At 42.8% G+C, this 25,147-nt stretch overlaps 1 protein-coding gene across 1 annotated transcript; it reads right to left on the bottom strand.

The window, feature by feature from the left end:
* Nucleotides 1-606: 606 nt before the first annotated feature.
* On the bottom strand, nucleotides 607-6,572 carry ARL2 (ARF like GTPase 2). Its single transcript, XM_088480126.1, has 5 exons — nucleotides 6,414-6,572; nucleotides 5,580-5,690; nucleotides 4,305-4,467; nucleotides 3,807-3,887; nucleotides 607-2,302 (listed from the first exon to the last, which is right to left on the bottom strand). Exons 1-5 carry the CDS (start codon nucleotides 6,476-6,478, stop codon nucleotides 2,168-2,170), a joined length of 555 nt encoding a protein of 184 aa, XP_088336252.1. The 5' UTR covers nucleotides 6,479-6,572; the 3' UTR covers nucleotides 607-2,167.
* Nucleotides 6,573-25,147: the final 18,575 nt, after the last annotated feature.

Raw genomic sequence — 25,147 nt, forward strand, 5'->3', positions numbered from 1 at the left:
AGGTTTGATACCTTTCCCCAAAAATGAGGAGATACATTGCAAAGTTAAACTGTAACAATACATCCAGCTGCCACTGCTTCAACAACACGGTATAATTCAAACACTTTCTTACGGAACCGGTATGGAATCCCAGCAGTTCGATTCCCGGCAGCAGCAGCCCGACAGATCAGCAGAGCCCGGCACCGGAAGCCCGACAGCGCTGGAAATCCCAATCGTTCCTAAGGCAAGTATAAACTAACCTCCCCCCCTCTAAGTGCCTAACCCTAACCCCCCCTTCCTTCCCCGCTGCCTAAACCTAACCCCCCCTTCCCCTAGCCTAACCCTAACCCTCCCAGGGGGGGGGGGGGGGGGCCTAACCCTAAGTCCCCCCCGGGTGCCCTAAACCTAGTGCGTCTGTCCGCTCGTGGCGCCTGGCATCCCTTCGATCAGGACGCCGGTCTCCCGGCGTCGAGTAAATGACAGGCGTCTAGATATAGACGCCGGTCATTTATCCCATGCCAGGATAAAGCAGCCGGGGAGCCGGCTGTTGGTAGTAAGGCAGCCGGTTTCCCGACTGCATACCCTTAATTACTGACACAAGCACAACCAGTAAAAGAGCAGACAAAATGAAACTGGGGCATTTTTAATAAAGAACAATGATACTGTTATCTGGTTATATAGTTAGAAAACATTTTTAAACCCAATGTTTCTTTCTGATGAAAATCATTAGCAATGTACTCCATATATAGGATTCGATATTAGTGTTAAATTAAATCCGCAATCCTTTACTGTGTAGAAAGCAGAGCATGACCTGCAGGGATAGGATACTCAGAGGTTTCATTCTTCATGTGGCGGTCACTCTGTGGGCGGCAGGTTTCTAACAGCAAAACTCATATCAAGACCGTAATAAGGATAACAAAAATAATCAACAGTGTACACTCTACCATTTATAAGAGGTTATACACTTTAGGCTGTTATTTATGAAGCGTAGAAGTGGCCGTGGCACAGAACCCTATGCTCTTTGGTGGTGTTGGGTGCTTTGATTAATACAGTACACGTGCACCTAGATTTTCAGCAAAGAGCCTGGTTTTGTAAATACTTATGGAGAACCAGAAGTGTGCACTACACAATGGGATAAAATTGTAAGAGTGAGGGTATTGTCTGCCAAGTATGGAGTGGGCAGAGTTATGTGGAACATAGCAAAAATTATATTTTAGGGGCACATTTTTAGGGCTGCCCCTTGCTGGGCAGAAAGGTACAGCCGCAGAAGGCCTTCACTTGTGCACTATCTCTGAGCTGGTGGAGATTGGGTCTTCTGGGGCATACACACGGTCGGATTTGTCAGATGAACGATTTTTTACAGTATTAAAATTAATGAAATCGTTAAAATCTGACTGCAAACACATCAGATTTCACAGATCATTACCTGACATGTGGGAACGCGCATCCCTCATCGATGCATGCCCCACATGTCAAAGATATGAACGATTTTTACAATAGTTATCCTTCATATCTGACACAAATCTAACCGTGTGTATGCGGCATTACACTAAGCTTTTATCAGGATGTACTTTATTGGAGAGGTGCATTTGTAGGTACAATTACCCAATTTAAATATAGCTTCAACACACATGCGATAACAGTGCAATAAAATAGTCCCTTAACTCTTGCGATTAATTTAAGATATAAATTAGGTTTAAAAAAAATAAAAAAAAGACATAGCAGAAAAACAAAAGTTTATCTAAAGAAAGGTTTGGTTTTATAATTGCGCAAAGTGGGGGTTTTAATTGAAGTTTGCATACACTGCACATCACCAGGTTGATCTGTCCTCCTAGCTTGTGTCGGTGTCTCCTTAGTGCGGAGAGTGAAGCCACACCTTGGTATGTGCTGGGCAGACCATTTGGGTGCACTGGTGCAAAATCACTGTATGTTGGCGTACATACTGCTTTCTATACTAGGTACTTGGTGTATCTTCTTACATTGTAAAATATCTATTAATACAATTAAGTCAATGAAAAATGTGTCCAATACTCCTCATAGGCCGATCATGCCAGTAAGCAGCCTCTGCCTCCTCGGTATAGTCTTCAGTCCATCTCTGACCGCCATAGCTATGTTAAGCCTCATGTTAAAGAAAAAATAATAAATAAGCTGCTGGTTCCTTCAGTCTCCACTTGCTTCATCTCTTCCTTCAGTCTGCTGTAAAGATGCGGCTGGAGATATCATCCAGTATCCAGTCTATCCCTATAAGGAGGTTTTCTCCGGTTACTGCACTACATCCTTGGATGCACCAGTGATGTGTCTTAATGTTCTCCAATTCAAGTGCCTACAGGAAGATGGAAAGCACAATCAATGCATCAGAAGTGTCTGACACTGTCTTATATATCATAATATACACAGTAATAGGTGACAGCTAGAAATAATACATTATTAATGCTTCCCTATCCCCAGTGATCAGAAAGACAGCACACTTGTTGCTTTATGATGCCGGCACCCCTGTAATACTTCTCTCTTCTTCTGCAGGTGAACGTTAAGCAGGAGTATCACAGTCTGAGATGGCATTAACAATGAATAACACAAATTAAAACTTGTAGACAAAATGGAACAATTCCTGCACCGGGACAATAATCGATGAGATTTCAAAAAGGAAGTCAGTATCAAAATGAAAAAAAATCTACTTCAATGATACGGTGCTACCCTTCTGATTCAGAAATATACATTCTATTCACAAAAGGAAAAGGAATCAGCTATACATAGGGTGCACTCCTCCCTTCCACAAAATTAAATCATTAACATTTTTATACTTTATTAAATTAGCTTAAAAAAGTCAGGTATCCAAAATAATTGAAATGATCACAGGGATATGTTGCTCCTTCACTCGGGTAAACATGAGCCATATAGTGGGGCTATATATGAAGCGAAATATCAAAAAAATAAATAAATAAATATATATATATATATTTATATATATATATTTTTTAAATAGCATAGTGTGAAGAAATATTCAAAAGAATGTGAATAAAGAATATAAAATCAATTGCTGTGTGCTGTCATTATTTGCACATATTGTAGATGTTAATTCTTTAAAGTGCTTGTGCCATACAATATCCGACCCTACATTGAGTCTCTGTTAAACATTATGTACAAATATATAGTATAGATATTGATTCTTTAAAGTGCTTGTGCTAATCAGCATGTACCATGCTAGAAGCACCAGAGCAGAGAGTGACACTTCAGGCAGGAAAGAGGAGCTGCACAGGTTGCGGTAAGTGCAGGGTGCTAGAATGAACATTACATTGCTATCCAGGAATAGGAAGTATTCCAGAACATTGTGGTAAGATAGAACAGGGAGGGAGAGAGTATACATGATTTTTATTTGAACTACTACTTAGGTTTTTTTTTTTAAACCAACTGTATGCATTCACTTTTTTAAACTGGACCATAAAGCCTGATACGTACTGGGTATAGGAAAAAGATTAGCATTTTACCGCAAATGCAGTTGGCTGTGTATACTGTATGGTGGAAGAAGGTAGGATGACTGTCACTATACATGGTAAACACAACCTCTGTCATCACTAGAGTATAAAAATGTTCAAATATACCTATCCTGAAAATTGCAACAATAGCCTGATTTAGTATGCCACAGACTTTGCGACTGTGTAAAAAGGCAAGAGACAGGTCCGATGCAATATACAAGTGACCTGCACCAAGCAACGTTATAGTTTATCTCCGACCTATGAACTCTTCTCACTTGATCTTGTTGCAACCATTGGCTGCTGTAAAATCCTGCCTTCAAAAGAATGCTCTTACCAAATAATTAAAGAACCCACCTCACAAATTGCATCTTTAGACAAGGCACCAGGCAAATCCTGTTTATTGGCAAACACCAATAACGTTGCTCCGGATAACCTCTGTAAATAGAATGAGAGATTTTTAGGATCCCAGTAAAATATAGCAAATTTGAATAGTCCTGCAATATTAAAAATTGTGAATAATTAAAAAAAACAACATTAAACATTTAAAAACCTGCTGGGAATACTTATGGGTCATATATTTAGTTTGCAATTGCCTTCAGATGAGTGGGCTCTGTACCGTTATATCAAGTGAAGGGTAGTGATGAGATTAGTTTTACACCAATCAAAAATAATAATACATTTAGGACCTTGGATAGGTTTACTGGAACTTGTATTATAGCCTAACAGGAGTTTAAATAGTTTACTGCCATCTCTATGAGGCACAAGTCACATGACAGTGTTAATAAGACATCAGTAATGTCATTGTAACGCTGAGATTTATACTTAGGGAACGCCTTAAGTTTACATGCTCACCTCTTCCAACAGCAGCCCAGCCAGTTCTTGAGCACAGTCCTGTAACCTTGCACGATCAGCGCTGTCAACAACCCAAATCAAACCATCTGTGCTCTCAAAGTAATTTCTCCAATATGAACGCAAGGACTTTTGGCCTCCAACATCCCACATATTCAACTTGAATCTATAGAAAAATATACAGAAGCCGTTAAAGAGAAATGCATGACCAGGAATAGATGAACTGTGTGACTCAATACAGGGAGGACAGTAATATCACTATAGGTGACTATGGTGCCTGTTCCTTCACCACTGGGAGGAAAGATAATCATACAGATAGAAGATGAACTCTTACTCCTCCTGCTTCTCACAGGAAGAAGTCCTAACTTTCACCTAGCAAAGCCCGGATGTGAGGTTTGGAAAATAAATCAAATAGATTGAATATTTTACTACACTTACATTACAGGCCTCTAAGAAAAGGATTTAATAGAACTAAGAGGAGAAGTCATGGTTTAGTATGTAGCTATTGACTGTCCTGTCCCTGTTGAGAAGAAAGATACAAGCCAGTCATCCACTGTAGTTGGCCACAGATTAAGTATTAATAGAGAAAATGTAGAGAAAAAAAAAAACAACTGAAAGCAAAGTAACGTGGTGAAAGGTCAAAAAAAAGAAAAAATCATTGAAAAAGTCCAGTAAACTAAAACATAAGACAAAGTTCACTAGATGGTCTGACCATACACAATAATTGTGTGGCATTAATACAAGGTTCATTTACCATATTCTGCACAATCCTGCATGGACAAAGTTTTTTTTTTTTTTTTTTTTAAGATTACCCAAATAATTATCTACCAGGTGCATGGTTGATCAAGTTATTAATGATGTGCCAACAATAATCCAAAGGAGCAAATTAGATCTGTAATTGCTACATTCCACAGTAGGTGGACAAATAACCCTAACCACTCACTGCTCCCCTCACTGGCATCACGGAGGCTGCTCAATGCAGTATGAAGCCACAAGCACAAGGCTTGCAGCTTCTTAATGATCCCTTCACTCACCCCAATTTCAACTGGCATTTTTAAATGTTGAACAATAATGTTTTTCAGGATATACTCCCTCCTCCTCCTCCCCCTCCCTATCTCCAAATAAAAAAAAAAAAAAAGAAAAAAGGAAAGCCATTTTCAGCATGCAGTAAGTTAATGAGAATAGTAACTGGGAATGCTGCTTTAAATACAAAAATGACTGAGATAGGAGGAAGATGCAACAGCAGGATGTACTGAGCAGATAAGATGGGCACGTTACCCTCTGTGCTCCAACGTTTTTATGTTGAATCCAAGAGTTGGAGAAATTGTGTTGATGTCTTCACCATTAAACTTCTTCAGGATTGTGGTCTTACCAGCATTGTCTAAACCTCTGAGGTAAGCAGTAAGTTAAGGAAACAGGAGGCATATATAACATTCCGTGCTTGCGTGGGATTTATGCGGGTACTCCGGTTTTCTCTCACAGCCCTAGGGTGTAAGTGAGTGTGGTAGGGAATGTAGACTGTAAGCTCCACTGCGTCAGCAACTGCTATGAATGGACAAAATAGTCTCTGTAAAGCACTGTGGAATATGTGTGCGGCGTGCGCTATATGAATAACTGGTAATAAATAAATATAATAACAAAGTTCTATTACCAACAGAGCAGGTCTTAGCAAATGCCAGGGGAATATGGGTTGTTTTGTTTTTAGACTAGTCATATTTCAGATTGAGCTTGGAGCTATCTGATTCAGGTTAAATTAAGCCCACCTAACTAAGCCTAGTTCAACTTGCATATTGTTTATATTTGCTTTTTGGCTTCTTTAATGTATACATTCCTCTGGTTATTACACCTGTATTCAATCCTGCAGTCTTATGATGTATAACAGCTGACAACATTCACTCCGGCTATGCTTGCACACAGTAATGTGAAACACAAATGTATATATAGTACGGGGTTCTCTTGTTACTACTCCCAATCACTGCTATACACCACAGATCCTCGCTAGTACAAAGCTGAATAAGAGCATTAAAATATAAAACATTAAGGCTGCGTCATACAGCCCATAGCATCAGCCCCTGTCCGGCCAGCCCGCCTGAGAGCCACTGTATAGGATACAACATGAGCAGCCGGACTTCTCGCTCCTTCTGCTTCATCTTCTTTAAAATAGTCAGCAGCCCCATGTTGCGGTTTATGTTGCCGGAGAGAACACCTCTTCCTTGTCGCTACTCTGTGATGTGATGACCAACCAATCAGAGAAAGGTTTTACTCTCTTAGGTCAAATTGCTGCACCAGCTTCCGCGTCTGAAGCTGCCAATAGGAGCGCTGTTAAGGTTGCAGCCATGGAGACACAAATTTGTGTATATTTTTTTTTCAACAACTTTATACATAATATTCAGCAACTATAATGAGAATCTATCTAATGCAATTTTTATCAAGTCATGACTCAGTCTCGGTCAGGACCATAAGCAATTCATGTTTTCCAGGTTTCTGGTGGATTTTTAAAGTGTGCCCTGCTAGGTGGTCTGGCTTCTGGGGACTGAGAGACTGATTCAGTACGGATCGCTATTGCTAAAGCGTATGCAGACGGGCGATTGTTGCGTACTCCACTATACGGTTCGCTATTGCATGTGTATGCGATCACGGAGACCACGCAGAGCCATCGCTGAGTGATTGACAGGCAGTGAACGTTTGGGGATTGTAACGCGGGGTGGTCGGAGAAACGCAGGCATGCCTGACCGTTAGAACACCGTTGCATGGGCGTGCATAAATTAGCCTGTGCAATGGCATATGCAGCTTGAGCTCTCACTGCGTGCCGAGGTTAGCAATTTCTTAGTAAGGTCAGGGCTGCTGTAATTCTGTGTGAGGGGCCGATGGTACTGGATGTTACCGATGTTTAAGGAGGATTGCAAAGTATTACGGATGTCATATAGCGGTAGTGGGAGGCAGTGGGCGTCGCTATGCTGGCAGTGCGATGGCATTGCGATAGCAATCAGCATATTTTTGCAGCAGAACTGCGTGCGGTCGCGGAGCTGCGATCACAATAGCGATCCTTAGTGAATCAGGCCCTGAGTTTGAAACCACTGATCTAATAATAGTTTCTTATATTAATATCCCTGTAGACCTTAAAAGTGTGTGTGTGTGTGTGTGTTTTTTTTAACGCTTGTAATCCTATTGTATGAAATTGCTGTAAACCTAGCTATTTTCTTACTATTTTATTTTATTTATTAGCCAAGACGTGTAACAACAACAAAAATTCCAAGCATAGAATAAGCCCGGGTCATACTTACCTATATTCTGGCTGTCCCCTTCTCCTTCAAACACAATAGAGAAAACAATGGCAGTCATTTTTTATCAATTATTTCAGAAAATATAGCCCCTCCTCCCCCCGCCTCCCAGGGGGCGTTGGCGGGACTTGGAACGACAGTGGAAGTGGAGCGGGGGGTGTGGTCGTCATCATGGCTCCACCCCTGCTACATAATGTGGTGATTACCGGGATTGTGAAGTAGAAGGAGGGGCCATGATAATGCGATTCAGCGCGAATTGTGTCATCGTCCCTCTTGCTGCGGGGGTATGTCTGGGGGTAGGCGGCTGCCCGAGAGATTTACCCCCTTTTTGCTGGGCGGTCGGGAGCACCGCCTGATTTCCAGGAGCCTCCCGGTCGTTTGTGGCTATATTTTCTGAAATAATTGATAAAAAATGACTGGCATTGTTTTCTCTATTGTGTTTATGTCCTATAAATAATATATCAGGACTTCGCGGCCCATTCACTAGTGAGCGGCAGCCGGGTTTGAGGATGGCTGCTGCACACACATCGCCGCCGCGCAGCAGCGATGTGTGTGTTAAACAGCAACCAATGAGAGTCAGACTCTCATTGGCCTACTGCGCCCACTGCAAGAGCCGGGCTGGAGCTCACTCATGAGCTCCGCCTTCCGGCTCTTGCAGTGGGTAATGGGAGAGACGTCATGACGTTTCTCCCATAATGCAGGGCGCGCCAGCCTGGGAGGACTGACGTGCGGTGGCGGAAACTGTGGCCGGAGCGTGGATTCAGGTAAGTGTATTATTTAAATTTTTTGTACATGTTTGTATCTGCACTGCACGGGGGGGTGTGGGGGGGCACTACTGGGGGGTTACTTCTGCTGGAGACTACTATTGAAGGGGCTACTGCTACTGCTGGGGGCACTGCATCGGGGGGACCACTACTGGGGGGGACCTCTACTGGGGGTGTACTACTACTGGGGGGAGCTACTGCTGGAGGCACTGTATCAGGAGGGGGGACCTCTACTGGGGACTACTACTGGGGGGGCTTCTACTGGGGGCACAATATAAGGGGCACTGCACTGGGGGGACCAATACTGGGGGCACTGAATAGGGGGATCACTACTGGGGGCCTGCATAAGGGAGACCACTACTGGGGGCACTGCATAGGGGAGACCACACCTGGGGGCACTGTAAAAGGGGCACTGGATAGGGGGATCACTACTGGGGGCCTGCATAAGGGGGACCACTATTGGGGGCACTGCATGGGGGGGACTACTACTGGGGGCACTATATAAAGGGCACTGCATAGCGGGTACCACTACTGGGGGCACTGCATTGGGGGGGACAACTACTGGGGGCACTATATAAGGGGCTCTGCATAAGGGGGACCACTACTGGGGGCACTGTATAAGGGGAACTAATGGGGGGCTGCATAAGGGGGACCACTCCTGGGGGCATTGCATACTGGGGGAACAGTACAAGGGGAACTAATGGGGGGCTGCATAAGGGCGACTACTACTGGGGGTACTGTATAAGGGGCACTACTAGGGGCCTGCATAAGAAGGACCACAACTGGGAACATTGCATACTGGGGGTACTGTATAAGGGGCACTACTGGGGTTAAGTAGCGTTCCCGCTAGGCTGTTTTAGCGGGGCGCGACGCCCTGCCCTCCTTCTGGAGGGCAAAAAGCACCCTGCCCTCCAGAAGGAGGGCAAAAAAGCTCCCTGCCCTCACAGCCTGCGGATGCCGTCTTCACCTGCGGGTCGCGGATGGGGAAATGTGTGGTGACCCAGTCACCGCCGGAGAATAGACACTTGAAACATGTGGGGCACTATATAAGGGGGCTGACCAGCATGTCCATAAGTGCCAGGCACGCCCCCAAGTGTTATGAAAAGGGGACGTGTCTTATAGACATGCCCCCTTTTCAATAGCCAAGGCCCCCTTTTCGGGCGCTCGCACCTTCGCTGCGCGCACAGAAGTGCCCTCTCTAGCTCCAGCGCCCTGCCTGCCGCCGGAGCTAGAGTGAACACTAGTTAAGGTGCATATGGAAAGGCATGGTCAGAGTGACGAGAAAGGGTTGTGTGTCATGTTGACACGCCCCATTTTTAAGTGACCACGTCCATTTTTTTGACGCGCACATAGGGGGGGTCTCCATTTTTAAATTTGCCCTGGGCTCTAAATACCCTTGTTACGCCACTGCTTGTATGTTGTTCTAATAGTAATTATATTTGTATGAGCATAGACTAAGAAGTGGGAGGGGTAATGAATAGTAAGGGGAGGAGTCTTTGCCTGGAGCCAGATGCTGACGCGAGGTGGGCCTGTGTGCTCTTGAAATGCCAGGGCCTCTGTTTAGTCCCAGTCCGGCCCTGCCCTCATTGCACTTTACCCCGTTATGAAGATGTTATATATAAGTAAAAATAAAGCTAAATACATTCAAATGGGATCATTAGTATAATTTCCCTGCATTGGCTATAAGGCACAATGATCCCTATGGCTACATGCATGTTCTGAAAAGTATCTGTGTGTTTTCATCAACAAGTTGACCCTACTAACTGCTTTTGGGCTTGTTTGTATGTGGATGGAAGTCAATGTTATGACACGCCTCTCAGATGTAGCAGTACACGCCCAATTTAATGCCGCGCTCATAGGTGCTGCTTTCACAATCTGCCTGAAATGCTTTTTCAAAAGTAGGCAAGCATGGTCCAACTACGAGCTTGTGCATCCATCTATCATTACTGTGCAGCACTCCAGTATCCTCATCGCCTGCAGGCTGAAACTAGTACTACAGGCACTTCACTGTGGTCACCTGCTATCTGTCGCTGCTCACTACAGTACTGAGTACAGTATAATCAAGAAACAAGGCCGTTTGTATAATGGACACGGGCCCCTGGGTCTAGCACACTCTGCACCCATATTTAATTAAAATGATCTTTCCACAGATTCCGGGTGTCCTGCTCTGCAGCATCGGTGCGGGCGCCATTTTCCCGGAGAACCGCGCATGCGCATGAAGCCAGAATCTACTGTGGTGACTCTCTTAAAATGCCCCTGTCAAGAAACTACTCCTGTTCTGCTTCTGGCACTCTATCCAGTATAATTCTAAAGACTATGTCATATGTTCAGGCACCCATTTGTAGCCTAGTAGAGGTCTGATGTGAACAGTAGGAGCTTTAGCAAGACCTCAAGCTACCACTACTCGCTCAGATACAAAGCTAATCCCAAGGGTCCTGATCCAAATTCTGCAAAACCACAGTAACGTAACATAAATGATGCGATATGTAGCCCAGAGGCTACAATGGCAGATAGTTTTAGCTATCTGGTCCAAAACAATATGGCACCGCCATAGAAACCTATGGGAGCTGCTATTGCGATCAGAAACGGGAACTGCAGCTGCTGCGGAATTCCCTGTAATACATCCAGGGGATACTTATATTTTGCGTTTATCCACAAAAAATGTTTCCTGCGAAATGTGTTTAATAAATATTTTCCCCCATAATCTTTCCTTATTGCAATTATTAGGATCAAATAAAGAAAAAGGAAAAGGGAAGAGAGGAGAACTCACCGCACAGGTAACAATAACACCATTTATGTCATGTATAAATTGAAAGTTATTATTAGATATTAATCAACCAAAGCTTAAAAGATAAGGGTGGCGCTACATCCACAATATTACCATAAACACGTATGTGTAAGTTATAGAAGTTGTGGTGGTGCTGCTCAGAGTAAACAGATACACAACACAAAAAGCGGGAAAAAGGTCCTAGGACCAAATCCAAGACTCTATAGTGGAGCACTCTTATAGCTAATCAATGTAAATAAAATATAACTTTTATTATATATTAAATATAAAATTGGACTAGCATAACATACAAACACTGATCATTATGAAGAGAAAAGGATGTAAGGGAGAAACGTATTTATCCCTGTGAAGACGGCGAAATATAAAGACAATACAACACACATTCACAAAAAATATACACAATACTGGATAGTACTGATGTGACAAAGACAGTGTATAAAATAGACCCAGGTCATATAAATATTCAAGGATTAATAATCAAAATGTTAAGGAGATACAAAATTATCATTTAGACAAGCTTATCCCATAAAGAAAATCTCTGGGAATAATCATAATAGACGTCAGATCCTGTAAATGGATCACATAGTAGGAGGAGATACCATATAGTATAGAAAGAAAAAAATGGAGGGGTCTGAGAGAACCTGATCATCACAGAGTTCTGCTGCTTGCCATTATGCTATTGCAGAAAATGGGAAGTGAGAGACCCGTGTGTCACAGTAACCCCATGAAATTAAAGTAAGAACACGACCCTGTAGCAGGCATTCATTTCAATCCCCTACTTGTCATACTAAAATAGCATTGGACAAATGAGGGGGGAAGTTACTGGGCTGCAAGCGGGAGGTGAAATGAAAATGAAATCAAAGTATACCTTAGGTTTTTTATCCTTGAACAGCCACAGAAAAAGGATAATTTATAGCGACATTATTACCATATAGTATAGTCAAAAGTCCTAAGGTTCCCACTTTCTACTTACTTCCTAAAATACATAAAGATAATAAGAATCCCCCTGGAAGACCTATTGTGGCAGGGATTAACAGTCTCACAGAACAGGCAAGTCGTTTCATTGATACGCATCAAAGGGAATTTGTACTTGCTTTACCCTCTTACCTGAAGGACACTACAGACGTTCTTCAGAAATTAAATGATATCAGGATGGAAGAACATCATCTCCTGATATCAATAGATGTTGAATCTTTGTACACGTCAATACAACATAAAGATGGCATACATGCAGCCCGATACTTTCTGGCAATGAAAGGAGATGGAGAATTTTCCAATTTTCTAATTGATTTACTACAGTTTGTATTACACAGGAACTACTTCACTTTCCAGAATAAGTATTATCTACAGACTAGGGGCACAGCAATGGGCTCAACCTGTGCCCCAACATATGCTAATTTATTTTTAGGATGGTGGGAGAGGGAAGTAGTCTTTGCGGAAAGAAATGACATACATACCCAACATATTGTTCAATGGCTACGTTACATTGACGACATTCTCGTCATTTGGAAAGGCAGCAAACAAGACTTTATAAATGTCATGCATTTCCTTAATGAGAATCAACTGAATCTAAAATTTACTTGGGAGATGAGTAATGAAACTATCACCTTCCTTGATCTAAATATAAATAAAAGTATCACTGGTGAGATAATTACAGATCTTTACAGGAAAAATACGGCCACTAATAGTGTCTTACATCGGACGAGCTGCCATTTCCCTCCTACAATATCTAATCTTCCGAAGGGGGAGTTTCTGCGGCTCAGACGCAACTGCTCTGATGACTCTATTTTCCTAAAGCAGAGTAAAGAAATGACTGAGACTTCTTAAAAGAGGATATAGCCATCGTATGATTAAAAAAGCGAGATATTTTGCAAACCAAACCAACAGAGACAAACTTGTCTTTCCTCCCAGAAAATCCCCAAGGAAACGGAAGATATTAGATTCATAGGGGATTATTGCAAGGAATGGCGTGAAATCAAAAATATCATGCAGAAACATTGGCCTATTCTCCTTTCTGATTCAGATTTGAAGAAACATCTGGGAACATCTGTCTCTGTTAGCTGGAGACGTGCTAGGAATCTTAAAGACCGTCTGGTACATAGCCATTTTGAGAATAGCAGGAGAAAAACTCCTAAACTCACAGGAACCTATCCTTGTGGAGAGTGCAAGGCCTGCACTCATATTGTCAAAACCAACAAGGTCAAAGATAGATACGGCAATACTCTTCAGATAAGAAAATGTATGAACTGTAAGGCCATAGGAGTCATCTACTGCTTATTTTGTGAATGTGGCCTTAAATGACCACCAGAAGTCTAAAGGTACGCATTCTGGAACACATAGGTAACATCAGGAATGCAAAAATGGATTTATCCAGGATGAAGAAGATCTCATCAGTAGCTCGACATTTCCATCTTAAACATAATGGGGAACCCAGGAGTTTGAAAGCCTTTGGTCTCAATAGAATCCACATGGGGATTCGAGGGGGGGATTTGACCATTACCCTTTTGAGAAAAGAAACTGAGTGGATTTTCAAGTTGGGGACCATGGTTCCACATGGCCTCAATGAATACAACAGTTATAGCCCATTCCTGACCCATTAATATACAGATCTAAGGTTCTGACATACTTGATGTCTGGATGGTTTTTCTCATACTACTGATGAATTTTCATTGACATGTTTTACTGTTATTTTATTAATTTGCTTCTACGTCAGTCTACATTACTTTAATCACTTTTTTATGGATAAAACATTCTTTATCACTCTGCAACTGCTATGACCAATTAAGCAACATACATATAATAATTCATGTTATATTTTTAGATATATCTACTTTTTTACTCTTAACACTACTTTCTTTCTATTTTAACACATAACTTGTATTTCACTTTCACATTTAGTCTCAGCTCTTACACATAATCCTTTTTGCATATTAACATTATTTTCTTTTTACAACTTTTTGTATTTCACTTCCTAATTAGCCTCCAGATTTCACACATAATCCCCCCTTTTTTTCATTTTAATATTATTTCCTTTTTACATTTATTTTAAGCACTAAAACATTTTAGATATTAATTTATGATTGTACTATTTATTTATTATTATTATTCATTTTTTCTTCCTTTATAAACCTATTGTTATATATATTACTATAGCCAACTATTTTAGCACATAGCCACACTACTATCTAGCTGGAAATCTATATGACCAACATATGAATTTTGTTGGTCAGGCTTATATCTTTTAGAATGAAATCGACTTTTAATATAGAATAAGGATTTGAACTTTGGGATATGATAAGAAGTGTCATAACACTGTAGCAATTTAAGTCATCACAATCTCACACTTTCTTATTTCACTTGCTGTAGGCACTGGCCAACCTCTTAATTTAGTTATTCCCGGTTATTCCCGATTATTTTATTTAAGTAGATTTGATATTATAATTTCTAAGTGTTCACCTGCTCACTTTAATTATTATCATTAGTATGTTTCTTTTGTGTTCTGAAATTGTGACTCTCTCCATTATTCCACATCCCTCTCCTTCAAACCACATATCCAGAACCTTTCACAGTCCTGTCGTTTCCATCTCAAAAATATTTCTAAGATCAGACCCTATCTCACCCAGGATGCTACTAAAACCCTCATACACTCACTGGTCATCTCCAGATTGGACTATTGTAACCTCCTCCTATCTGGCCTCCCCAAATCCCATCTCTCTCCTCTCCAGTCTGTCCTCAATGCTGCTGCACGGCTTATCTTCCTCTCCAAACATTCTGTATCTGCCTCCCCTCTCCTACAAGCCCTACACTGGCTCCCCTTCCCTTTCAGAGTCCAATTTAAGGTTCTCACGCTCGCTCACAAAGCCCTCACCCAATCTTCTCCCATATACATCTCTGATCTCATCTCCCTTCACGCTCCTCTCCGCCCTCTTCGCTCAACTAATGCACGCCGCCTTTCATGCCAGCTGATTACTTCCTCCCACTCCCACCTCCAAGATTTTGCCTGCACTGCTCCCCACCTCTGGAACTCTCTCCCACTCCGCATCAGACTCTCCACCTGTTTGCAATCCTTCGAACGGGCTCTCAAGACCCACTACTTCATCAAAGCCTTCCAGCTATCATTCTAACTCCTTGCTACATGCTCATTCGTCCCCATCTACCCCATCTGTGTCAACCCAGTTTGTCTTCCCCCACCTTTTTAGAATGTAAGCTCTCACGAGCAGGGCCATCTACCCTCTTGTGCTTCTCCTTACTATAGTGTCATTTACTTCTTACTCACCACTAGGGCACCTAACACTTGGTTGCTTATGCTCTGTTGCTTATCTGTGTGATATGGTCACTAATGTAGCAATATATATTATCCATGTCCTGTATTGTATTGTTCTGTAAGTCACTTGTATACAATTTGTTTTTGTACTTTGTAAGGCGCTGCGGAACACTTGTGGTGCCATAGAAATAAATGCTAATAATAATAATAATTTATATACTTGGCATTGATATCCCATATAAAGATCACGTGTACGAGTGCTCCGTTGAGCATAATATACAGCGGGCTAGAGTATGAAGCTATCTATACTCCTCTCCTAGGTACGGGACTAGCCGCTCATTATAAGTAATTAGTACAGCTGTACGAGTCTCCGCCGTTTACTCCGCCCCTGCTACTTGATTGAGCTATTTGCTTGTAACAGAACTCGTCAAGGACTGGCTGATACAAATGCCAATCTTTCTGTACACCTTCCATATTGGTCCGCTCACTCTAGAAAAAAAGTGGTATTTTTCAAATTAATTTGTAGCTGACTCCTTCCGTGATCAAGCCACGCAGGCGAAATGCGCGTCGGTCCCCAGGGTGCCCTGCATGTGCACAATGTAGGACACCCCTACATCCAGGTTATTTTAGGATTTAACCATTTACTTTATTTGGAGATCGTTTTCATGCAGCGTATATGGCTCATTTACTTTAAATGCAGCCCCTGTTAAATCTGCACTGCCAGACTATATATATTATTGATTATATGACTCTTTATTTTCAGGGTCTCTGCCGATTTTTTGAGCACTATATTATAAATGTTCTATGATATAATTTACTGACTAGCTATCTAATTAGATCTCTCCTAATAGAGAAGATACATATATCAATTTATACCACTGGTTTCAGAATTAGCCCACATAATCATCGTTGGAAATTATTTATTTTTGACAAGTTGCCATTTCTTCCATCTACAACAGATAGGATATTAAATCCAATATTTATAAAGAGATCTAGTACCATATCATGTAATTATATATTTGTACTAGCAAAAGGTATACTCTTCTCTGTACATTCCTATCTCTCCCCACTTGCAGCCGAGTAATTTCCCCTTTTCCTTTGTCCTATGCTAATTAACAAGACAGATAAAGGGGTAGAAACGAATGTCTGCTAAAGGTGATTGATATTGACTATATTTTTTCATGGGGTTACTGTGAAGCACAAGTCTCTCACTTCCCAGCCTCTGCTTATTGCAAGATGGGAAGCAGCAGAACTTGTTGATGGAACGGTTTCTTAACACCCTATACTTTTGTTTTTCTATACTATATGGTAATAATGTCGCTATAAATTATCCTTTTTCTGTGGCTGTTCAAGGATAAAAAAACCTAAGGTATACTTTGATTTCATTTTCTTTTCACCTCCCGCTTGCAGCCCAGTAACATCCCCCCTCATTTGTTCAATGCTATTTTAGTATGACAAGTAGGGGATTTAAATGAATGCCTGCTACAGGGTCGTGTTCTTACTTTAATTTCATGGGGTTACTGTGACACACGGGTCTCTCACTTCCCATTTTCTGCAATAGCATAATGGCAAGCAGCAGAACTCTGTGATGGATCAGGTTCTCTCAGACCCCTCCATTTTCTTCTTTCTATACTATATGGTATCTCCTCATACTATGTGATCCATTTACAGGATCTATTATGATTATTCCCAGAGATTTTCTTTATGGGATAAGCTTGTCTAAATGATAATTTTGTATCTCCTTAACATTTTGATTATTAATCCTTGAATATTTATATGACCTGGGTGTATTTTATACACTGTCTTTGTCACATCAGTACTATCCAGTATTGTGTATATTTTTTGTGAATGTGTGTTGTATTGTCTTTATATTTCGCCGTCTTCACAGGGATAAATACGTTTCTCCCTTACACCCTTTTCTCTTCATAATGTTCAGTGTTTGTATGTTATGTTAGTCCAATTTTATATTTAATATATAATAAAAGTTATATTTTATTTACATTGATTAGCTATAAGAGTGCTCCACTATAGAGTCTTGGATTTGGTCTTATGACCTTTTTCCCCCTTTTTGTGTTCTGCAATTATGAGGATGTAATATGACTAGCATAGCAGGAGGACCTCCGATAGCTTTATGAGTTTGCCACATGAATTTGAATTATATAAAAACAAGTTACATCCAGTCAGAGGAGTAGCATGGAACCATGGCTCCCGAAGAAAGTGCATGTTGTAGCCCCCCCCCCTCTCTGTACTCAACTGTGCCAGTGGGGTATGGCCAGCCTGCGGGGGAATACTGAAATGAAGAGAAAAACAGCAAACAGTGGCAGTATCACGATGGGCATAGATGTACCATTGGGGGAATAGAATGCTTCGGTGATACACTATCTGACATTAAGGGGTAGCTGCTTTGGCACTGCTTTATTTATATATAGCACCTAGGACCTGACTTTTACCTCATTTGAATCATTGTTATTAGTCAATAGAGCAGATTGTATTATATATTCTGATCATTTAACTTAAATTGACAGAATACATGTGCTAGAGTGAGATTCCACAGGGTGCACAGCTTATTACTGCGATTACTGCCCCAAGCAGCTATCACTGGAGTGGGAACACCTATGGGAAGCTCCATTCTCCGCTATGCTCCTACTTCACAAATATACATTGCACCTATATTACTGTAAGTACTACTAATCATATTCTGTCTACAGGTCTTCTAATACAGTATTTTTTAAAAGACCTTTCAAATAACACTTTGTGGTCATGCCTAGGAACACCTCTTTACTTTACATAGCAAAGTGGTGACTTTTTTTAAACTCATACCTGCCAATAAGAGAAGGAGAGGAGAGGGTTGGTGACAGAGGCCAATAAGAAAAGGAGAGGAGAGGGGTGGTGACAGAAGCCAATAAGAAAGGAGTGCACAGGGGTAAAGAGCCAATCCCATGGTAGATAGGGGAGGGAATTAAAGAGGTGAGAAGTGAATGTAATCAATCTGACAGGAAAGGGGAGGTGACAGAAGATGATCACAGAGGAGGGAGGGGAGGCAATCTGGGCAGTTTTGAGGTAGCATGAAATGTATAAACAGATCTCAGATCTGTAACTTATTTAGGGTATAGAGCAAACAAACTGAGATTAAACTAACAGGCGGCCATCATACTGTGCAGTGCCCCATGAATTCCAGAACTCTGGATGGCGCCCTCTGTCCATTTTGGTGCCCGGAGCTCATGCTCCACTGGAACCACCCACGCTACTCCCCTGCATCCGGTGAGCTTTTAAAAAATTCCTTAAATTTTTAGAAGATAGCAGAAAAAACTATGGTGGGAAGTATTGGAAAGGAACAAAAGAAGCTGTTTAACTACTTAACTGGGATCGGTATGAAATACCGCCGGCCCTCTGGCCGGCAGTTCGAATCCTGGGATTGGCAGGCAAACAAAAGCTCCCGGCAGCGGAAGCCCGACAGCGCTGGAAATCCCGATCGTCCTTAAGTAAGTAAAAACTAACCTAACACCCTAACCCTCCTTAGGGGTGCCTAACCCTAACCTCCCCCCAAGTGCCTAAACCTAATCCCCCCTCTAAGTGCCTAACCCTAACCCCCCCCTTCCCCGCTGCCTAAACCTAAGTCCCCCCGGGGGTGCCTAACCCTCCCGGGGGGTGCCTAACCCTAAGTCCCCCCCGGGTGCCCTAAACCTAACCCTCCCCCCCGCAGCTGTCCGCTAGCGGCGCCCGGCATCCCTTCGATCGGCATGCCTGGCGCCGGTCTCCCAGCGTCGGGAATATGACAGGCGTCTAGATATAGATGTCTGTCATTTAACCCTCGCCGGGATAAAGCAATCGGGAAGCCGGACGGTTTCCCGATTGCATCCCACTTAACTAATATCATTTTTTTTTCTAAAAATGTTCTTAAAATTATTGATATAAATGATGTAAATAATAGCTAATTAAACATTATTCAGTATAATTTTTTTAACAAATATGCTAATTTGTTAATAAAATGATGCAGAATTAAGTTTAAATAGCTAGTGTTTACATAATTCATACTTGCCTACCCTCCCGATCTGGATATAAGAGAAACTCCAGCAGCGAGGGTGGCCCATGACGCGATTTACATTGAATCGTGTATTTTTGGCCCCCTCCCCCTGCTTCACGATACCGGTAATTTGATTTAAAAAATATTTTGTATTTTGGGGACATTTTTAGGAAAAAAATATTTTGTACACTTAAACAAAAGATATTACTGTATGTATATATTTATGTTTTTTTATTAAATTGTATAAAGCTATGTCCTGTAGGAGAGCAGTCACCAGCAGGGGATGGCCGATTCAGCAGGGAGCAGACTGTGGGCAATCCTGTTAGGATCACAGGGACTAATTCAGAGTTGTACTCAAACCTTTGCGTACAACCAGGGTCGCCATCAGGGGGGAACAGATGGTACTGATGTACCGGGCCCGGGGTCAGTCTGGGGCCCGCAGTGTGCTGATTATCCCGCCCTTGAACTGCTTCATATTCACAGGCAGATGTCTGCTTGTGAGTATAAGCCGTTTGCTGTCAAGATTATCAGCGCGCTGCGGGACCTCAGAGCAGGATAACAAACAATACGGTCAGTAGGGATGGGCAGATCGATTCCCCGTAATGAGTTGAGCCACAGTGTCTCGGGACACGGCTCTTTAGAGCTGTAGAAAGCAGAGGTTCCCGGCAACTCTTAGTGACTCGCTTACAGCTCCACCCCCCGCAGTGCAGATCATGTTTCTGCACTGACTCTCCAAGTCAGTGCACAGCACACCCCCCAGCCCTGGCAGTAGCAGCGCGACTCCGAGTGAGTCACTGACAGCTCCGCCCCTTAAACTACTGATGCGACCTGATCATACTTCTGCACTGACTCGGGCTCCCACTGACAGAGAGGCTAGAGAGGTGGGTGTCTCAACACACCAATCATTGAGTGACTCGAATCATTTGAACATTTGAATGATTTGAGTCATTGTGTTGAGACACTCACTCAATAGCCATCTCTAATGGTCAGGCACTTCTGCCCAGCGTGTGTCAGCAGAGCCACCTCCTCGGTGCTTATTAACGGGATGCCAGATAACATTACTCTGAGCATCACGGTCTCATGTTGTTGCCCAAGAAGAAGAGGTGTCACGGCTGCCGACACTTGAGACTCCTGGAAGGAGTCAGGCCTACTGGGCACTATAAACTGAGGTGGCTTTAGGATTGACCTTTTCATGGAATCTCAGTAACACGTAATAAAAATAAATAGAATTTATTCACAGGCAAAATATATAGCAACGTTTCACATCAAGTCTCAACAACACAGAAGTTCAGATATACAGTAGTCAATATAGGAGTAAACCCCCATATGAAAATAAAGTCTCTGATAGTAATATGGTAGGGGACCCTGAGTCCAATATGAGGATGGTATAACGGACGTTACTAGGGTTGAGCCCTGTAATGTGATGAAAATCCTGAACAGGGTTGAGCCCCGCAATGTAGTGAAGATCCGGAACAGGGTTGAGCCCTGAGACGTGGTGAAAATCTGAGGCAGGGTTGAGCCCTGTGATGTGAAGCAGGGTTAAGCCCTGTGATGCAGTGAAGATCCATGACAGGGTTGAGCCCTGCAATGCAGTGAAGATCCGGAGCAGGGTTAAGCCCTGCAGCGTGACAAGGATCCGGAGCAGGGTTGAGCCCCGCGATGTAGTGAGTTCCGGAACAGGGTTTAGCCCTGTGATGTGATGGGGATCCGGAGCGGGGTTGAGCCCCGCGATGTAGTGAGGGTCTGGAACAGGGTTTAGCCCTGTGATGTGACGGGGATCCGGAGCGGGGTTGAGCCCCACAATGCACGAAGGGTCCGGCGACAATAACTGTTAACAGTGCAGTTGACTACTGTAGTAAAAGTGAGTTCAATGTCCATGGAAGTAGAAGACGAACAGGCAGAGTAAATAATCCAGCAGAGGAAGCAACCACAGCGATGGAGCAGGATAACAATACTTAGGCAACGGCAATGCTGAGCTCTGTAGTGCGGCTGGTAATCACTATCAGAAGTTTAACCGGAACACAGGCAGAGATATAGCAAAGTCCACAGCAATCCTCAGGCACAGCGGGGATCTGGCAGGAGTCCAAGAAAGACTTGAAAGTAACGTTGCACAGACACTGAGACACAGTTAGTAACAGGCTTTATCCTATGGGTCTGTGATCCATAGGACGTTCAGAACATGTGACCCAAATGGAATCAGGTTTGAAATAATAAGCAATCAGAAATCCCACAACCTGACAACACCCTTGAGACAGATGATTATTTTAACTCTCTATCCCCTGTATGTGGGGAACGCCAGCAACCAGGATAGCTCCTCCAACGACCACAATGGAACTTTGGCAAATGTAGTTTATCTTTACGTAATGAGATGGTCACAATCCTGACAAGAGGAAGGGCAGCACTGCCAAAAGGAAGGAGGGGAAACAGTCAAAAGCGGAGCCAGTGATCCCAGGACAGCAAGTAATATTACCTGCTGTGCTGCAGATCCGGAACCTGGAGGGTGGAGAGGTGAGTATGGCAGGGACTCAGCAGCGGGCAGCCGGGGACTTGAAAGCTGCAGGGCATTTTGGGACTTGTAGTTTCACCCAAGCACACTGCACGCATGGAGTGGAAACCCCTCTCAGACCCAGGCAGTAAGCAGTGGTAGCTGGCCGCGCTATCATAGGATTGCCGAAATCTTCCGTGCCGCGAATTGTACTAGTGAGTCCTCTCTCTCTCCTGTATGGGCCTTCCACTGTTATGTGTGGAAATAACTTTTTGTATAACATTTGTTTTTTTTCTGTTTTTTGCTTTGCTGCTTGCTGGGTATATGGGAGGGGGGTCTGTTCATCTCTAGGGGCCAAATTGTGGAGGTCCAAAACTGAATGACAAGGTTTTGAAAAAGTCCTTGCATGGAACAGTTTCTTAGGAAGCAACACATAAAAAGGTCACACCCTCTGGCTTTATGTACTGTTAGTTACTAACTTAGAAACAGCTAAGGATATTATGGTGCATCCTGCTATGCACATCCTAGGCATCTGTCTGGGCACAGCACAGGGGTATCTTACTGGGCATTTTAATTGGCATGTTACACTGTGTTTGGCATTTTACACTGTTTATGTACAGTATTGCTGCTTAGCATGTTACTTTTTGTATATTGCATGCATATTGCTTGACATATTAGATGTTGTGGGGATTAAAACGTATTACATAATGTTACATACTGTATACTATTTAATATATCACCTCACAAGTTCTCAAACTCGGTCCTCAGGACGCCAAACAAATAATGAGCTCCACCCGTGGATCTTTTAAAATGTGTCAGTCAGTAATGAGTACACCTGTGCACCTGTTGGGTGACCTGGAAAACGTGTACTGTGTGGGGTCCTGAGGGCTGAGTTTGAGAACCACTGTATTGTCTGACTGTTGGAGTTATTGCTATGGTGTCATGGGGCTGTACATTTTGGGTATGAAGAGGTTTGGATATAGAACCGGAATCGGTATGATTTACCGGCGAGTGGGATGCCGACAGTCAGAAGACCGTGAGCGGCATTCTGATGGTGAAAATCCTGACAGGGGTCGGTAAGTAGCACACTGTTTACATTTATTTTTGATGTTCAACATGGAACGGCTACCTCTTCCCTTGCATGACCAATAGGTTTTCAATGGCAGAATACCTGGGCTCTCGGCTGAGTAGAGACACCAGTCTCTGTTACCATCTTTTTGGTGAAGAGTGGTCATTTTAAGTGAGGATAATTATCTGTAAAATTAATACCACTATCTCTGCTTAAGGTAATGGGAACTACCTTTTATAAGGTTGAATGATCTCTGCTTCATGTCTCTGGCCCATCTCCAACTATGGTTCGTTGGACCTTGTCAAAACTGGATTATTGGCTGAGACAAGATCAGTTTAAAATTGAAGCGTGCGCGACGCCATCTTGCAAATGGCAGCTAGACTCCATTTTAGAAACAAGAATCTGCAAGACGCCATTTTATGACCAGCGTCATTTCAAGTTACAACTCAGGAGCTAAGAACAGATGGCAATGTTAATCTACCAAGGGCAACTGGAAAAACAAGCTTTCTGAGTAAAAGTAAATAGAAATAGACAATGGGTATTTTTACATACAAATTGGGAATCCCTGGATGCAGATAAAGTATAGTTGTGGCAATTGTAATATAATCCAGGCATTGATCTACACAATTGGATTTGTCTGAATCCTAGACAGGATGGCCCCAAACTCCACAGCTTGAGGTGGTAATACATTTACATTTCACACAAGAGTCTGTGAGAACAAAAGAGGTTTTATTTTCCTTTGAACACACAACAGGTGGGGGCCTGCTGACAGAGGGCATGTAGAACTACAACCCTCAGCAATCCACACTGCTGGATGTTCACTTCGTGTATGAGAGATTATGCACTTAAATCTAACCCCTTACTAACTAGCGTCATACCAAACCCCGAATACCCACACACTACATATTCACACATAAGGTTCAATAAGCTTTAAAGTATATGATTTAAGCTGGTTCAGTTAGTTTAAATGCTGTGAAATAAAGATATTTGATAACTTAGGTTCTGTACATGATAAGAAAGCAGTGTTTGGGTCCGTACTGATGTGTACTCTTTCAACAGAATTCCGGTACTATCGGTGTGGAGATCGCATCGTGCATTCGCAAGTTATGGATCGCAGAACCTACAAGCAACAAAATGTTTTATCTCATGAATAATTGTTAGGATGTTACAGAGGGCATGACTAGAAAGATCTCCAGCTGTTAGAGGCAGGGAGAGTCTATTTGAACCAGCCTGTTAAATGTGCTGTAACATATGCTTCTCCTCTGGGAACCAATGACATCAGCAAGAAACTTCCCCATTGTCCTGTTTATTCTGGGGGGTTATAAATATGAGTGCACAAATGCTGGTCTTCAGTCTTCATGCTGAACGCTGTATGACTGAGGGTCTCTTGCTGGTGCCTATCTCCGGGTCCGGAAGCGCCTGCATATGTATACTGTACTTGGGGTCTGTATAATTTCCTTTTGCGCCTAAATTGTGTCTCTCTCTCTGTCTCTCTCTCTCTCTCTGTGTGCCTCTCTGTGTGTGTGCCTCTCTCTCTGTGTGTGTGCCTCTCTCTCTGTGTGTGTGCCTCTCTCTCTGTGTGTGCCTCTCTCTCTGTGTGTGTGCCTCTCTCTCTCTCTCTGTGTGCCTCTCTCTCTCTGTGCATGTGTCTCTCTCCCTGTGCGTGTGCCTCTCTCTGTGCATGTGCCTCTCTCTGTGTGTGTGTGTGCCTCTCTCTCTCAAAGTGTGTGCCTCTCTCTCTCTCTCTCTCATTGTATTTATTTGCGCTTATTGTGTACAGATCATAGCGTGTAACTGACTGTACTTTTACTTGAATAATACTTTGTGCTTCGGAACCACATGTTCTGAGTCTGGAGTCTCTATTTATTGTATGACTGCGTACGCAAATTAGCGTTATTCTTAGAGGTTTATAGGAAGGATTTTAGAAGGTACAGGCAGGGGTATATAGAGGTTCATTGTAAAATCAACAACCTCTGCGCCCAATGGGCTGGAGGCCGATGGGAGGGAGGAGCATGAGGGGGGCCCTTTCTGTTTCATCTTTACTGGGCCTCGCAATTTCTGATGGCAGCCCTGCATACAACCCCAAAATTTGGAGATCTGCAAGATCACTCGCAGTGCCCGGACGCCACAGCCTCATTGCATCAGGCAGCGTTTCAGAAAATGAGGATGTG

The sequence above is a fragment of the Taudactylus pleione genome, unplaced genomic scaffold, assembly GCF_031769625.1.
Source record: "Taudactylus pleione unplaced genomic scaffold, aTauple2 ptg000250l, whole genome shotgun sequence".
NCBI lineage: Eukaryota > Metazoa > Chordata > Amphibia > Anura > Myobatrachidae > Taudactylus > Taudactylus pleione.

Excerpts from the sequence above, each read along its gene's own strand:
- ARL2 (XM_088480126.1), bottom strand. The coding sequence starts at position 6,478 with ATGGGGCTGCTGACTATTTTAAAGAAGATGAAGCAGAAGGAGCGAGAA. Across the intron at positions 4,468-5,579 it reads AAAACGTTGGAGCACAGAGG|ATTCAAGTTGAATATGTGGG; the intron begins GTAACGTGCCCA and ends ATTTTTCTATAG. Across the intron at positions 2,303-3,806 it reads CTAAAGATGCAATTTGTGAG|GCACTTGAATTGGAGAACAT; the intron begins GTGGGTTCTTTA and ends ATCTTCCTGTAG.